This window comes from Erinaceus europaeus, chromosome 7, assembly GCF_950295315.1.
Source record: "Erinaceus europaeus chromosome 7, mEriEur2.1, whole genome shotgun sequence".
Lineage (NCBI taxonomy): Eukaryota > Metazoa > Chordata > Mammalia > Eulipotyphla > Erinaceidae > Erinaceus > Erinaceus europaeus.
Window position 1 is genome coordinate 48,841,665 of NC_080168.1, and position 18,021 is coordinate 48,859,685.

Consider the following 18,021-nt stretch of genomic DNA (forward strand, 5'->3'; position numbering starts at 1 on the left):
CACAAGCAGTGAAACTGGACTGCAGGTGTCTATCTTTCTCTCCCCTTCTTTGTCTTCCCCTCCTCTCTCCATTTCTCTCTGTCCTATCCAACAATGAGATCAACAACAACTACAATAAAACAACAAGGGCAACAAAAGGGAATAAATAAATAAATAAATATTTTTTAAAAGATTTAAAAAATTTAAATAAAAAAAGAACAATTAACAACAAAGGTTGGATGAGGAGAAAAAGGAACCTTGTACCACTGATGGGAATGCAAAATTGATGCAACTCCTGTGGAAATTAGTTTGGAGACTTCTCAGAACACTAGAAATGGACCTGTCCTATCACCCAACAATTCTTCTGGGGATGTATCCAAAGGAAATAAATATACCCATCCAAAGAGATCTCTGTATATATACAGATTGGAATATACTCAGCTTTTAAAAACAAAGTCATGTCCTTTGCTTCATCCTTAATGGAACTTGAAGATATTATGTTAAGCAAGAAAAGTCAAGAAGAAGACAATTATCAGATGCTGTCACTTGTAAAGTGGAACTTAACATTAACAGACCAGAAAAGGAAAACACAAAGTGAAGTTTAGACTGGTCAGGATACATTGCACCAAAGCGGAAGTCTCTGAGGTGAGAGGGTTTGGGAGGATATGAAAAGGGCCACGAAGTATTGATGTACCCAACAACCATACTGTAACACCAACCCCACAATTAAATGGAAAAAAAAAGTTTTTAGATGTAAAGGTAATTTATGTTTTCACATGTCAGAGTAAAACAGTCTATTTTCAGTATTAACCAGCCCATTTCCTCTCTTCTGTAACAGACTGCTGTGTGGAATTTTAGCCAGGTTCATCTTTATAACGATGACATTACCTTTCTTATTAAGAAAACCACTGTCCTTTTTGATGTATTCCATTCTTACAGGAATGAGGTGGTATCTTAGTGTTGTCTTAATTTGCATTTCTCTGACAATCAGTGACCTAGAGCAGTTTTTCATATGTTTGTTAGCCTTTTGGATCTCCTCTGAGGTGAATGTTTTGTTCATATCCTCTGCCCATTTTTGGATGGGGTCATTTGCTTTTTTGGTGCTAAGTTTGCTGAGCTCTTTATATATTTTGGTGATTAGTTTCAACCCAAAAGAGGTGTGTACTCCTATGTTCATAGCAGCACAATTCATAATAGCTAAAACCTGGAAGCAACCCAGGTGCACAACAACAGATGAGTGGCTGAGAAAGCTGTGGTATATATATACAATGGAATACTATGCAGCTATCAAGAACAATGAACCCACCTTCTCTGACCCATCTTGGACAGAGCTAGAAGGAATTATGTTAAGTGAACTAAGTCAGAAAGATAAAGATGAGTATGGGATGATCCCACTCATCAACAGAAGTTGACTAAGAAGATCTGAAAGAGAAACTAAAAGCAGGACCTGACCAAATTGTAAGTAGGGCACCACAGTAAAAACCCTGTGGTGAGGGGTAGACATGCATCTTCCTGGGCCAGTGGGGGGTGGGATTGGGTGGGAGGGATGGGTCACAGTCTTTTGGTGGTGGGAATGGTGTTTATGTACACTCCTAGCAAAATGTAGACATATAAATCAGTAGTTAATTAATATGAGAGGGGGAAAATCAGTTGTATGTCTCAAAGTTTCTCAAGAGACAAACTGAATCTTTTTAATATATAGGCTGTGTATTTGATATGCGGACTCTCTCAAAAGCCTAGACCAAGTAGATTAGAAGCATCCAATAGCACAGCTATATACAAGATACTGGATACTGTACAGAAAACCATAACAAAAGGACTTTTCAAAGTTAACCCAATTACCAAATAATGTGATGATAACATTAACTATCCATTGTCTTTTTGAACCCTAAGACAGCAGGAACCTCACATCTCCATTATAGAGCCCCCTACTTCCCCCAGTCCTGGAACCCTTGGACAGGGCCCACTTTCCCGTATGCATCTCCCAATCCAAACCAAATAATATTGCATCTGCCGATCACAACCTAACCAACGCAACAATTGCCACCTCAACATGCTTCACCTCAGACTGTGTCCAGAGACTTCACATGTGGAATGACAACCCTTCGGCTTCATTACTCGGGTGAGAGCTTTCCTTTCATAGTACACTCTAATTCCATCTCAGGTAGTTCACTTTCTAACAAAGTCCCATAACCTGGATATACACCAGTTTCTGTGAGAGAGAGCATATGTTCACACGTATCCATAAACTACTGCAAAATATATACCTGAAAGCAGAAGTACATTAGAGTTTGCAGTGAGTACCTCCCTAACACTTCCTCTCCACTATTCCAAGCTTGGGATCCATGATTGCTCAACAAATTGTTTGGCTTCGTATGTTAACTCTCTTTTCAATCACCAGGTTCCAGATGCCACCAGGATGCTGGCCAGGCTTCCCTGGATTGAAGACCCCACCAATGTGTCCTGGAGCTCAGCTTCCCCAGAGACACACCTTACTAGGGAAAGAGAGAGGCAGACTGGAAGTATGGACCGACCAGTCAACACCCATGTTCAGCGGGGAAGCAATTACAGAAGCCAGACCTTCTACCTTCTGCAACCAACCCTCAATGACCCTGGATCCATGCTCCCAGAGGGCTACAGAATGGGAAAGCTATCATGGGAGGGGGTGGGTTATGGAGATTGGGTGGTGGGAATTGTGTGGAGTTGTATCCCTCCGACCTTATGTTTTTGTTCATTAATCCTTTCTTAAATAAAAAATTTTAAAAAAAGAAAAAAAAAAAAAAAGAAAACTGTCATGCAAAACCACCAGAATGCCCATACTACTGTTTCTCGTGTATGTTTAGATATTATGAACACTTGGTGGCATTGCTACGATATTATGGCATGAAGGTGTTTTTTAATTCCATTTCAAAGCAGTTCTTCTTCTAGCGTTTGCCAAAACAGTATTTTCCCATTTTACAACAATACTTTGTGCTTCTACCACATAATGTGTCCACTAACTCATTTCCACAGCAAGAAATGGTCTGGTCTGTTAAATTAGGCATACTATGACTAGTAAAAAAGCTTACTTGGGTAGTGCGCTGCTTTGTGATGTGTGTGACCCAGGTTCTAGCCCGGCCCCCAGTGCATTGACGGAAACTTTGATGCTATGACTTCTTTCACCCTCTCTTCTTCTCTTCCTTCTCTGTCTATAAATAAATTAAATAACACATTAAGCACAGTAGGCTATTCTGTCTCTCATTTTGTTTGCTGTAAATTTGTTTAAGTGGATTGTAACAAAGCAATAATTAAAAATTATGACAGCAAGATTGAGATGAAGATTGCATTCAACATTACCTTATTTTTTAGAAAAAGGTGAAAAACAGAGCTGGGTGGTGGTGCACCCAGAGCATACATGCTATTATGCACAATGGTTCCCATCTGCAGTGGAGAAGCTTCACAAGTGGTGTGGTTCTGCCAGTGTCTCTTTCTTTCTCACGCTCTAGCTCCCTGTCCTTCTCAGTTTCTTCTCTATCCAAAATAAATAAATAAAATATTTTTAAATTAAATTGTAAAGATAAAAAACATTTATGATTCAACTTCAGTAAGAAAATACCCAAATTTAGTACGAAAAGTACTAAATTTGTGCTCAGTATGAACATTGTTTTGGTTTGTTTTTTTAGTATTTATTTATTTATTGACGAGAAAGATAAGAGAAGAGAGAAAGAACCAGGCATCACTCTGGCACATGTGCTGCCAGGGATTGAACCCTGGACCTCACCCTTGACAGTCCAATGCTTTATCCACTGCACTGCCTCTCAGACGATGAGTTAGAGATTCTTCAGGTTGTTCTTAGTTAAACTGTATCATCAAGTTTCCAGGTGGGCATTTACTCAGTTTCTAAATTCCTTGAAATGTGTTGTTGTTTTGAGCATAAATCAGAAAACCAGGAGAGGAGGATACAAATATATATATATATATATATATATATATATATATATATATATATATATACACATATATATATGAGGGGAAGAATATATATATACAGTATTAAATATTTTAATTCTCTTTTCCATTCATTAGCTTGGAACTATTTGATTTGACTGTTAAACAAAGATGGCAGAAGGAGAATTACTCTTTTGGAGTCAGACCAGGTGAGGCGAAGACCTAGTTTTCTTATCGTCAGCTTTATTTCCACACCTCTATCTAGAATAATTAACGTGCAGGTAAAAATTTAAAGTAGTGAGTCTCTGCTTCCCTTCTGTCAAAAGCATATATTGGAATACCGGGTGGAAGAGGAGTGCCCCATTTTGCTATTACTAACTCTTCCTACATCACCACACTTGCCTCAGTTTCCACATATGTGGTCCTCTTGAATGACTCTTCTCAACTTTTGGTGTGACTGGCTTCTTCCTCCCTAAGGTGTCAGTCTAAATGGATTTTTTTCTTATGCAGGGGCCTCATTGTATACTTGCTTTCCAATTTCTTTATACCACGTGCCACTGCCAGGCTAGCCTGAGGGTGCTTCTTCCTAGGCACGTGCTCTCTGGGTTGGAGAGAACTCGACCGGAATCAACCTAAGCTGCTGCAGGAAAGGATTCAGGAACTAGCATTGTGAGAGAGAGACTCTGGAGCGGGAACATACAATCCCCTGCTGCATTTATGGATCTGCCTTTAAATATCTTCTGAGATGGAAGTGGTAGGGTAGAAAAGGAAGTACGTAGGATAAGGGGGTGGAGTGGAAAAAGAGCGCAGACCAGTGGGGATTAAATCAGTGGGGATTAAAACCAATGGGGATTAAACCAGGGCGGGTCTTAAACAAAACAATGATTATGTAAATAGACCACAGCGTTAAGCAATGCAGGGGAACAGAAGCAGAATTGGCCAAAGGAGAAATGATGACTAACATGCCACCATTTATAATTGACAAATAGCCACACAAATATGTACAACCTTTTATTTCCACACTGAAATCAAGTGGTCTTTGATTCCATACCAGATGCTCACTCACATTTTTTATCAATGTGAATAAATAAGCATTTTTATAAATTTGACTCCCATCACTAGCTGAAAGGCAACAGCAGTGGATTTCTGAGGGCTTCATCATTTTGTGCCAAACCATTCTTCCTCCCTTACCCATATTGCCCCTCACCTTCCACTGAAACCTGAGTGATTGTCACGGTACATCCACAGGTGCAAGAATCATCATTCATTGAGATGGCTCGTATTGACTCCTACAGAATCTTCAATGGCTAGTCATCTTTTGGATGAGAGCCTAATGCTGATGCAGCATACCCACTGTGAGTACTTATCAAAACCACAGCTCACTGTGTTCCACCAAACTCATTATTTTGATACTTTGAATATTTGACATGGTAGGGGACTACTATCATCACCAAATGCACACAGAAGGGATGACTCGATCATTTTTGTCATGTGTACTTGAACCATATCCTTGTCTCTCGACATGATCGATGTTAAAGGAACAAGATACCAAAAAAAAAAAAAAAAGATCTGAGATAGGAATTGTGGGCAGAAAGGACACTAGCATTTATTGAGCACATATTATGTGCTAGATGCTATATATAAATATATACTCTTATTCAATCCTCAGAACAACTCTGAGGTAGGCATTCTCCCCACTTTACACATGAGGAATTCCCATCCTGACACTGAAGACTGTCTTTCTGAATTCTTCTATTCACATTCTTTGTTTACTTTAATGTTCCCCATTGCAACTGTATATCAGACAACCCCTCTTTCATGCAATAAATATTAGTTTAATGAACTAAATTTCACAGTACATCAGTACATGATTATAAATTGAAAGCTACTATTCATCCATCTTAGATTACATCCTTTTCTATCCCTTGTTAAAGACTTTCAGGCCCATTCTTTCTTGATACCCATACTTAACTTTTTATTTAATAGGCAGACTATAAACTCATTACCAACCTTGCTGATTATCTAGGCTCAGCCTCTTTACTATTTCTAGGGACCAAGAACCTTCTTTGCTCCACCATCTCTGAACAAGAATTTTGGCTCACATCTGTATTTCTAAGCAAGTGGAACCTTTACATTCTTTCTAATCAACTCTTTTATTGACTTTCTGTTCCATCATTTGATTCTAATTTCTCTGAGCCTTATTAAAATCTGTATAACAGCATTCTCTGTATTGAAACTAGCCTCCTTGGGAGGAACCAACCTATTTGTGCCTCGTCTGAATAATTTCTGTGAATTTCTAGAGCCTCCTTTGCAATATAACACTGCTTCCAACATCTGTGCTGGACCTTTAGGTTTAGGACAGCAGAAATGGAACTGCATTTCTCAACTTCAAAGTTGAGAACCTTGTAGAACCCCATCCAGTAGCATTTCATCCAACAGTATCTTGGGAAATGTGGCAAGATAGATCAGGATATATGTCCCTTTTCTTGCTTTACGGCCTATCAGAAAGTGTGTTATACTCTTGTTCTTGAAGGAACTGATTCCAAGAATATAGGGTCACCAGTATAATGACCTTGGATCCAAATCTTCAAAGGACGCTGCAACAATAGGAAAGGCTGTCCACGCTGATGCCGGCCACAGCTGCATACAGGTCGGGAACCACCAGTTCCGGCACTTGCAGTACGGCTTTGTCATCTGCAGTTCGAGCTGCATTTTCCAGGCGTGTGCGTAGCTCTCTCGGTAAGGGGCGACTGGCCTCACTCCAGCGCCAGCAGGACTTCATAAGACCATACCTGGAGGGGGAACAGGAGAAAAAGACTATCTTCCTTGACAAGGCACATGTAGGGAAACTTGTCTCCTCTCTTTAAACAAAACTCCTGCAGCTCTTCACTTCTCATTGTCTTGTCAGATTCTTCCCAGAGAAAATATTCATTCTCATCTTATAAGACTAAGCCTCTCAAGGACATCATATTATGGTCCTGGAGGTGGTACAGTGGATAAAGTTTTGGACTCTCAAGCATAAGGACCTGAGTTTGACCCCTGGCATCACTTGTGCCAAAGTGATGCTCTGGTGCTCTCTCTCCTCAAATAAAGTAATTAATAAATATATATTTTAAAAAATATCACCTCTATCACCTCGGGCAGAGCAGATAGTATAATGGTTATGCAGATTCTTGTGCTTGGGGCTACAAAGTCCCAGATTCAATCCCCCGTACTACCATAAACTAGAGCTGAGCAGTGCTCTGGGAAAAAGAAAGAAACAAAGAGAAAGAGAGAGAGAGAGAGAGAGAGAGGAGAGAAAGAGAGGGAGAAAGGAAGGAAGGAAAGAAGGAAGGAAAGTAAGAAAGAAAAAGGAAAGAAAGGAAGGAAGAAGTACGGGAAGAAAGGAAAGAGAAAAAGAAAGAAAGGAAGGAAGAAAGGAAGAAAAAGAAAGAAAGAAAAAAAAAAGAGAATTTCCTCAATGTGGTGCTTTCTATAGTAGGGATAGCTAATGTTTTCTCAAACTACAATGTAACAGAACAGTTTGTTACCAGGTTTGTTTTTTTTCCTTTTTTTCTTTCACTCTTCAGAAGCTGTGTTATCTTCTTTGAAAGCTACTAATTTGGAGCATTTCAGATCACTGATATAACTTATCTACCAGAAATAGGTGACAGATACATAGATAGATAGAGAGGTAAATGACAGATATATTGGGTTCCCCCAAAAGTTATGCTGCATTTTTGCATAGAAAAAATACATCATGACTTTTCTGACAGCCCAATATGTACATATATAATACCTGACATTTATAATCTCCTTGATACAGTAACTTCTTACTGTAGAGAAACTGAGCAGAGGGGGCCAAGTATTGGTGCACCTGGTTAAGTATACACATTACAGTGTGCAAGGACCTAAGTTCAAGCCCCTGGTCCCCACCTGAAGGGGAAAAGCTTGACAAGTGGTGAAGCTGGGCTGCAGGTGTCTCTGTCTCTCTCCCACTCTAGCTCCCTCTCCCCTCTCAATGTCTCTCTGTCTCTATCCAGTAATAAAGAAATTAAAATATTTTAAAAAGTAAAAAGATCTCACTCTCAGGCCGAAGTTGAAAAACAAGATTAGAAAAGAAAACACAAGTCGAACCTGAAATGGAATTGGAGTATTACACCAAAGTAAAAGACTCTGGGGTGGGTGGGTGGGTAGGGAGAATACAGGTCCATGAAAAATGATGAATGAAATAGTGGGGGTTGTATTGCTAAATGGGAATCTGGGGAATGTTATGCATGTAAAAAAAAAAAAAAAAGAAGTAGAAACGCAAAGCAGAAATTGACTGAGTTTGGAGTATGGCACCAAAGTAAGAAAGCAGAAGTATACTAGAGTTTGCAGTGAGTACCTCCCTAATACTTCCTCTCCACTTTTCCAAGCTTTGGGTCCATGATTGCTCAACAATTTGTTTGGCTTTGTATGTTAACTCTCTTTTCAGTCACCAGGTTCCAGGTGTCATCAGGATGCCGGCCAGACTTCCCTGGATTGAAGACACCACCAATGTGTCCTGGAGCTCAGCTTCCCCAGAGACCCATCCTACTAGGGAAAGAGAGAGGCAGACTGGGAGTATGGACCGACCAGTCAACGCCCATGTTCAGCGAGGAAGCAATTACAGAAGCCAGACCTCCTACCTTCTGCAACCCTCAATGACCCTGGGTCCATGCTCCCAGAGAGATAGAGAATGGGAAAGCTATCAGGGGAGGGGGTGGGTTATGGAGATTGGGTGGCGGGAATTCTGTGGAGTTGTACCCCTCCTACCCTATGGTTTTGTTAATTAATCCTTTCTTTAATAAAAAAAAAAAAAAAGTAAAAAGAGAAACTGACAAGCTGGAAATTTACCCTTAAAGTACCGAAAAATTTACAAAACAGCTAGTTTACAGGAAGCATGCATTGATTTATTCTCTCTGCCATCTTAAAATTTGACATTTTTTAATGTTATATGACAGTCACTTTTTGTATTTTACTATGAAGATCTATAGATAACTTTTTCCACTTTCTGTCACTATATTGTTTTACCAAGTGTCTTTTTCTTTATTTCTTTATTAGGGGATTAATGTTTTACAGTTGACAGTAAATACAATTTTTTTTGTTTGTACATGCATAACATTTCCCAGTTTTCCACATTAACAATAAAACCCCCTTCAACTGTCATTTTCTAGCGACAACACTAGGTATACTTCCTATCTTTTAACTTCTTTCCCCCTTTTTTACTTTAGATTTGGTAAACTGTATATTGTTAAAATTTTAAAATTTATTGTTTTTTTTTTTTTAATAAAATAAGGGTTTCAATGAGTAACTGTAGTTCAGTGAATTCTATGAGTACTACATTATAAGAATTGAGGCTGGCAGAAGACTGAGATTTAAAGAAAAAATGAAAGTATACTTGCATTGGATTTGGCCTGCTTTTTAAAAAGATTTATTTATTTACACAAGATGGGGGGAGAGAGAAAGAGATACAGAGAGAGGGGAAAACCAAAATGTCAGACTGGCAATATGCAATGTATGCAAATCCTGTACTCTAACCACTAAACTATATCCTAGGCTGCTTGGCCTGTATTTTATATTTTAAAAACTTCTAGGAGAACTACATGTTATAAGACTTAGATTCCTAATGTCATTTTCAGTGGTTTTCCCACCACAATGCTTGAATATATATATATATATATATATATATATATATATATATATATATATGTATATATATACACACACACACACACACACACACAGAGATATCTGTGTGCTAAATAAGTATGTCTGCTATGAGTGGTTTGTTCTACTGCCTACCTTTGGTCTAAATCTGGGCATTAGAACGTAAGAAGATGGCACTTTGATGGGGAGCAAAAAAGATTGGAATGAGGACAGAACGGGACTCTAGAAGTCACTTACATGGTAGAAGTACAACTACTGGGCTTCTTCATGATTTTCCCTCTTTGCAGATACTGTAGGATACTTGTAGGAGGGACTTCAGGATACGGTGGTGCCCCTGTTGGTATGGAATGAATGAATAACAAGAGACTGGTAACACTAATCACAAACCACCTAAACTAACTACTCACAAAAAGTATAGTCATAAAGATATACTAGATATAATATACTTGCTCACAGAACTGGGTGTTGAAAAAAATATCTGACCAATTAGGAGAATTCTGAATATTTCATCAAGTAATAAAATAAATCAATATGAAAAAGAAGACCTGCCCTCCATTCCCCAGATGTGGGAAGATGGAGCAGCTCTTTAGTCAAATGGATTAACAAGTCTAAAGACTACGTTTTTAAGTATATATAAATCACTGTAGAAATTATCCTTCGACTAAAAATGCTGATAAATGATAAAGTGTTGGGGAGAAGGGTCAAAGGGAGGAAAAATAGAAGAAGGAAGGAAGGAGGGTAGAAAGGATATTAAAAGGAAAAGAGGGAAGGAGGAATGTGAGTTGGAAGGAAATCACCACTTTCTAAAATTGTCTTAGAAATCAAGTTTGGATTTTACATTATCCCAACTAAAAATCAGGGATTGACTAGAACTCCTCATAGCCTGTCATTTGCCCCAAATAAGTAGACTTGCAGTTTGCACAGAAATGTGCTAACTTAGGGATTTTTCTTACCTAGAGTCACCATCTCATAGAGCAGAATCCCAAAGGACCAACTATAAAAGAAAGATATTTATTAAATTTCTATTCCTGGCCTTTTCTAAAGAGATATTATGTAAAATTTAGAGGCCTTTTTCAGTAGTAGCTCCGTGCAGGAGGCAGTCAAAAGAGATGTACTAGGTACCTGATAAAATAAGCAAAACAGCAGTGCCACTACAAAGTATTTCCAGGGCAAGGCAGTGGCATACCCAGTTCAGTTCACATGTTACAAGGTGGATGGACCTGGATTCAAGTCCCCAGCCTCCATCTGCAGGGGGAAAGCTTCACAAGTGGTGAAGCAGATCTGCAGGTATGTCTCTTTCTCCCTCCCTTCTCAATTTCTCTCTGTCCTGTCAAAATAACAACATAAAGTTTTAAAAAAGAATTTCCATCCAATTCTCTTTTCAAGGTGTCAATTTCTTTTTGAAAGCTAGATTTATGTCCCTTGCTTCCTTATTGCACATAAACAGGTATCTATTATTTGTTAAATTCTGTGTTTTTTAACTTAATTATTATTGGGTAGTGACAGAGAGAAATCAAGAGGGGAGGGGGCAACAAAGAGGGAGAAACACTGAGACACCTGCAGTCTTGCTTCACCACTCAGAAAGCTTTCCTTCTGTAAGTGGGGACCAAGGGCTTGAACCTGGGTCCTTGGGCACTGTAATGTGTGTACTTAACCAAGTTCACCACTGCCCTAAATTGTGTGCTTTATGAGAATATGCAAATACATTCACCTATAATAAAGAAATCTTCTGTACCTTTTCCATCTTTCTTATTCTTATCTGGTGAAACTCCAGCCTTTATAACTAGCATCAGTTCAAGCAAAACTTATCACTGATCTACTATTTCCTCAGTACCGTCAACATTTCTTCTGCTGTCCATGGCCAATAAGATATATGTTAAGGGGCCGGGAGTGGCACATCTGGTTGAGTGCATGTTAGAGAGTGTGTAAGGACCCAGATTCAAGCTCCTAGCCCCCCATCTGCAGGGAGGAAGCTTCAGGAGTGGTGAAGCAAATCTGTAGGTCTCTCTCTCTCTCCCCATCCTCTCTCAATTTCTCTTTGTTTCTATCCAACAGTAAGTGAATAAAAATGTGGGAAAAAATAAAGTGATATTATATGTGCTTCTCCAAACAGTTGAGTGCTATGGTTACCAAAAGTTAATTTCAATTCTCTACAATCCTGTTTATAGCAATCCTACATGTGATTTGCATTATGTAAACAAATATAGTGTAAACTGGATAAATATAAATGCAAAGGGGTATTAGCTCTCTGAAATTTAGGCTAAACACTTTAGAAATAGTACAAAAGTTACCCACTGAAAAGAAAGTATTGTCAAATTGTATGGTTAGACAACTGTAGAAAACTGGGGAAAAATAAGAAAAACGGGGTCTGAGTGGTGGTATACCCAGTAGAGTGCACAAGTTACCATGTGCAAGGACACAGGTCCAAGTTCCTGGTCCTCACCTGCAGAGAAAGCCTCCACAAGTGGTAGAGTGGTGTTGCAAGGCTCTCTCCTGTCTTCCTGTCTTGTCTCCCCATCTCTCTCTAACTCTCAACCTTTATCAAGAAAAAGAAAGGAAAGGAAGGAAGGAAGGAAAAAAAGGAAGAAAGGAAAAAAAGAAATGAAGGAAGGAAAAAAGAGAGGAAGGAAGGAAGGGAGGGAGGGAGGGGAAAAGAAAAGGAGAAAGAGGAGTGGGGGAATGCCCTCCCAGAATGGTGGCATCATGCAAGTATGGGGCTCCAGTGATAAACCTTGTGTATGTGGATATGGATGGGAGGGGGAAGCTTGCAGTCAAATTGTGGCGCATCACAATTGTCTTCAATATTTTTTTCTCTACTTAAAATCATCCTAGATTGAAAGTTGAACATAATTCATTATGGATGCTGTTTATACAAGAAACATACTATATAGACTGACTTAGCAGGTCCATCCACATAAGAAAGATGCTGGCCCTTCTCTAAAATAATGATATATATTTATATGTTGTAAGTTAAAATAAATTTATATATATTTTTATTTTTTTTCCTAATTACTGATTTAGCTGGATTTTTAAGTGGACTTACCTCCTCCAGATAAAAAGATTAAATTCTCAGATGAATCTTTTCTTCTTACCTAATTAAAACTGCTAATCCAATACAAAAGGAATACTTCAAAAGACACACACACACACACACACACACACACACACACATTGCCACCAGAGGCCAAATATGAGCTTTGTCATATCACATATATTTTTGTTTGAGGCTGTGAGTCTATGACTTCTAAATGAGAAGCGCTATCACTTGTGGACATAACTAACAACAGACCTGATCATGTATAAGAATTATAGGATACTTAGTCCAAAAGGGGCAGAAATTCAAAAGGCAGGAAGAAACCTTACATATCTGCTTTGATGCCTGCCGGGCGCAACAGAAGCCGTTCTGGGGAGAGCCATTTTAGAGGAATAGCACGGGTCGAAGAGATGGTCCCGTGGGCATGAACTTCATAGGCTAGGCCCAGTCCGCAGAGCTTAGCTGTAAGATCACTCTGGATTAGGATATTCCTGGCCGCCACATCCCCATGGAACAGATGTTTATCCTGAAGAAATTCCTGGTAACAGACAATCAGAGGTGGGTCAGCTGTCTATGAATACAATACATTTTATCACAGACAGGGAGAAGCAGTCCTAGCAATCCTCAGAAAGATAAGGATATTTTCTACTCTGAGAAAGTTTCATTAATAATGACAAACTACCTACAAGTCAAGATAATGAATCAGGTGTGCTTGCAGTGTACTTAGTATTATCAAATTGAGCAAGTAATCCATGTAAAATTAATACTATTGGAATATATAATCATGTACACTATGTCAAGATCTTAATTTTTTTAACCTATTACCTACTTTACTTTAGTGAGAAATAAAGACAAAGGGAAAGAGAAGAAGGAGGGGAGAGAGAGAATAAAGATAGATACATTAGATAGGTAGGTAGGTAGGTAGGTAGGTAGATAGATAGATAGATAGATAGATGCATAGATAGATACATAGATAGATACATAGATAGATAGGGACAAGAGCACTGCTCAGCTCTGACTTATAGTGGTTCTGGAGATTGAACCTGAGACCTCAGAGCCTCAGGCATGAGAATCTTCTGCAGAACCACTGTGCTGTATATCCAGCCTTCTACATCAAGGTCTTTCTCCTGCATAATTTCATTTTCTTCTCAGACAGGACCCAAGTAGACATTAGAAAAGGGGACAGGTTTCAAGTTTCTAGCAGCCCTTCCCTAAATGAGATAAGATATTCATATTATTATTAAGCATCACAATAGCAAACTTATATGAAGTTTGTTTTTTTCCTTCCTAAAATAACAGAATGAGATGAACTAGGGAAGTCATTTCCAGATAAATCTAAATGATAAGCAATAGTCATGCAGTTATTATGTGGTGGTAACTAAAAAACAGATACTCAAATTCTTAGGAATGAACGTAAATTGTATGAATAATGGTCAACTCAGGCTGTCTCAATTGCTTAAGAGCTTTCATTTTCTTTACTTTTTAATACTTATTTTATTGTATGTATGGGCCTTCATGTGCAATTCCGCTACTCCCGGGGCAACTTTTTCTTTCTTTTTAGAGATACAAAGAGAAGGAAAAGGGGCCAGGCAGTGACACACTGGGTTAAGCACACACAAAACTAAATGTAAGGACTCATGCAAGGATTCCAGGTCCAGCCTCTAGCTCCCCACATGCAGAGCAGTCACTTCACAAGCAGCGAAGCAGGTCTGCAAGTGTAGGTGTCTCTCCCTTTTTATCTCCCCCTCTCAATTTCTCTCTGCCCTACCCAATAAAATGGGGGGGGGGGGAAGGCCTCCAGGAGCATTTGTAGTGCCGGCACCAAGGCACCAAGCCCCAGCAATAACCCTGAGGCAAAAGAGTGAAAGGAAGAGGGAGAGGGAGGGGGAGGGAGAGGGGGAGGGAGAGGGGGAGGGAGAGGGAGAGAGGGAGAGAGGGAGAGAGAGAGAGAGAGAGAGAGAGAGAGAAAGAGGAGTACACCACAACACTGCTCCACAGCTTTTGGAGCTTCTCATAATACTTTCATGTGGTACTGGAATTCAAACCTAGGTCCTTACACTTGGTAAGGTAAACACTTTACCAAATGAGCCATCTTCCAGCTCCATGAAAGCTTTTTTTAAGGTGTAGGACTCCCACCCCAGATTTATTTGACCAAAAATTAAGGAAGAGTCCTGGGAATCTATAATATTAGGAATTACTGAAATGATACTAGCACAGCTAGCTAGACATATGAGAACAATTGCACCTGGATGACACTGATTTGCTAGTCATCCCCACCCCCACCCCTACCTCAAGCTATTCAAAGCATATGGAAAACTTGAAAGGAGCTGGAAATTGAGGTCTGTAATTACCAAACAAGAATGTCATTTAGTGGTCCGGGAGGTGGTGCAATGGATAAAGCATTGGATTCTCAAGCATGAGGTCCTGAGTTCAATCCCCAGCAGCACATGTACCAGAGTGATATCTGGTTCTTTCTTTCTCTCCTCCTACCTGTCTCATGAATAAATAAATAAAATATTTTTTTTTAAAGAATGTCATTTAGAAAAATGATGTGGTTAATACAATCATCATCGATGAAGAAAGCAGTGAGTGGTGGTTTTCTATCTCTGGTAAGGTTTCAGAACAAAGAAATTATACTGAAATGAAAAAAAATAAGGCCTGTACTGATTTTGAAGTTGTTAAAAATAAAAAGAAACAGGGACTGGGTGGTGGTGCACCTGGTTGAGTGCACATGTTGCAATGCACAAGGATCCGGGGTCAAGCCACGGTCCCCACCTACAGAGGGAAAGGTTCACAAGTGGTGAAGCAGGGCTGCAGGTGTCTCTCTGTCTTTCTGCCTCTCTACCTCCCCCTTCCTCTCAATTTCTGGCTATCTATATGCAATAAATAAAGAGAATAAGAAGAAACAGTATAACATTGCCTTGTAACAGGTATCCTACGGCCTGATTAATGTATCAACATGACTCCTTATTCATGTAGAAGCGTCCAGATGGGGTGCCTCTGCAATATTTTCAGAACATAGGGGAATCTGTATCCTGATACCCTAACTTCATCAAGGGGACATACCCTCTAGATCCTGGAAATACTACAGATAATATTCATTTGTATGATGGGCTCTCTCCTTTAGCCCCATGGGAATCTCAACAGTTAACTTCTGCTCTTCTCTCACCTTAACCTCTTCTTGATAGTTTGCCTGATTCTACTAGACCCTAGCACTTTACATACCTCAAGGTGTTATCACTAATACTTAAACTAGTAGCTCCACAGAGCCCAGATTTTCTTTTGTTTTTTATAGTTTTTTTTTCTTTTTTTTTAAATTTTATTTATTCCCTTTTGTTGCCCTTGTTTTATTGTTGTAATTATTGTTGTTGATGTTGTTGTTGGACAGAGAGAAATGGAGAGAGGAGGGGAAGACAAAGAAGGAGAGAGAAAGATAGACACCTGTAGACCTGCTTCACCGCTTGTGAAGCGACCCCCCTGCAGGTGGGGAGCCAGGGGCTCGAACCCGGATCCTTACACCAGTCCTTGTGCTTTACACCACGTGTGCTTATAACCTGCTGCACTACCAACTGACTCCCTGAGCCCAGATTTTCTATAGCAAGTGCTGATTTTAAAGACAGTCATCTAACTAAATTCATAAAAACTAATCATCAAAGTTTTCTCTGAGTAATTCTTGTATAGGCAGGATTTTTCTCTCAGAACCCTTTGACACTTCAGTTTGGTTTAAAAGAAAGGAATGATCTCACTGCTGCCCCTTCTCCTTCCTTCTTTTCAACTTATTCCTTATTCTTTCTTAAGTGTGTGTGTCTTTCTTATCACATTTGCTATCAAAGTAAATCTCCAGATACACATGTTCTGAACAAGCTTTTCTTGTTTTTCAGGCATACAGTTGTATGCTTCCTTCTGGTTCTGTAACCTTTTATACACTCATTCTTCCCATATCTTTGCTCAACTTGATTGTCTGTCTGGCTCTTCTACAGCTATGGATACTAGTGTATATGAGGAAATAAAACATCAAGGAAATATACATACAGTTCTTCGTTTTTTATCTTTAAGACAAAGAAACCTTTTAAACTATCTCTTGATCCTTCTAAACCCCCCCCCCAATCAAAAAACCAACCTCCAAGTTTACTATTTTTTACCTATGATGGTCAATATGTGGTGTATTTTTGAAATCATTTCAGAAATAAGGAACCTAAGACAATATATTAGTGCTTGAGTTTCTTCCCCTTAACCTGTATCTGATTTTCTTTATAATTTACAGCCCATTAGAAAACATGACATCAAACACCAGACTATCAAGACAAAGTCCCTGCCATCTGTTGTCATTGTACTCAGTCTTACCAAAGCCAAAAGAACTTGCTTTCCAATGTGATATACTTGTTTTTCTGTGAGATCATAGAGAAGACCATCCATGGTCATCACATCCTAAAGAGACAGACAGAAGCATTATAACAAAGTGACTCACATAAATTTAAAGGAAAAAAAAGTAGAGAGAGAAATACCCCTTCTTAGAAAAATTATTTATGTATTTATGAAAGAGAGTGGAGAGAGAACAAGGCTATCACCCTGGCATATGTGATGCCAGGGATCAAGCTCTGGACTTCATGCTTGAGAATCCAACACTTTATCCACTGTGCTACCTCTTGGGTGGCAAACAGAAACATTCTTAGATGCAGATATATAAGCTAATGAAAAGAAACATATACAGGAATATATATAGGAAGTAGGGACAATGGAGAGATTGATGTAACAAATGGTCAAATACTAATACAGTTAGATACAGTACCACTAAATATAGTACCAATTTTCTTGAAAGGATGTGTGTGTGTAAGTATATTAACACATTTTTATTATTGTTATCTTTATTTATTTATTTTTAAATATTTATTCCCTTTTGTTGCCCTTGTTCTTTTATTGTTGTAGTTATTGTTGTTGTTATTGATGTCATAGTTGTTGGATAGGACAGAGAGAAATGGAGAGAGGAGGGAAAGACAGAGGGGGAGAGAAAGACAGATACCTGCAGACCTGCTTCACTGCCTGTGAAGTGACTCCCCTGCAGATGGGGAGCTGAGGGCTCGAACTGGGATCCTTATGCCGGTCCTTGTGCTTTGCACCACGTGCACTTAACCCGCTGAGCTACTGCCCAACTCCCATATTAACACATTTTTATTGAATTGAATGCCTACTATGTGTGAGAATTTATTTTAGGAACTCAGAATAAAAAAAAAAATGAGCAAGTAAACCTATCTGCTGCCTCCTGGAACTTACAGTGTGGCAAATAATTGTTAATGACAATCAAATGGTCATATGTGACCTGGTAATTCTGAATATATGTAAAGAAGCTAATTAAGTTAAAACCCAGAGCGAACTGCAGAAGGATAATCTCTTTAAAAGGTTTAATGTAGTAG

The 18,021-nt window shown here is 39.0% G+C and overlaps 1 protein-coding gene across 3 annotated transcripts in view; it reads right to left on the reverse strand.

The window, feature by feature from the left end:
• Nucleotides 1-5,720: 5,720 nt before the first annotated feature.
• The window catches only part of STYK1 (serine/threonine/tyrosine kinase 1), a 39,260-nt gene continuing 26,959 nt past the window's right edge, over nt 5,721-18,021 (reverse strand). For all 3 annotated transcript variants that reach the window (XM_007540056.3, XM_060194389.1, XM_060194390.1), the window contains 5 exons: nt 16,955-17,038; nt 12,940-13,148; nt 10,530-10,570; nt 9,814-9,910; nt 5,721-6,698 (listed from right to left, as the gene is read on the reverse strand). In XM_007540056.3, coding sequence (XP_007540118.1) covers nt 6,494-6,698; nt 9,814-9,910; nt 10,530-10,570; nt 12,940-13,148; nt 16,955-17,038 — 636 coding nt within the window. In that variant the 3' untranslated portion in view covers nt 5,721-6,493. The remainder of the gene's footprint in view (nt 6,699-9,813; nt 9,911-10,529; nt 10,571-12,939; nt 13,149-16,954; nt 17,039-18,021) is intronic.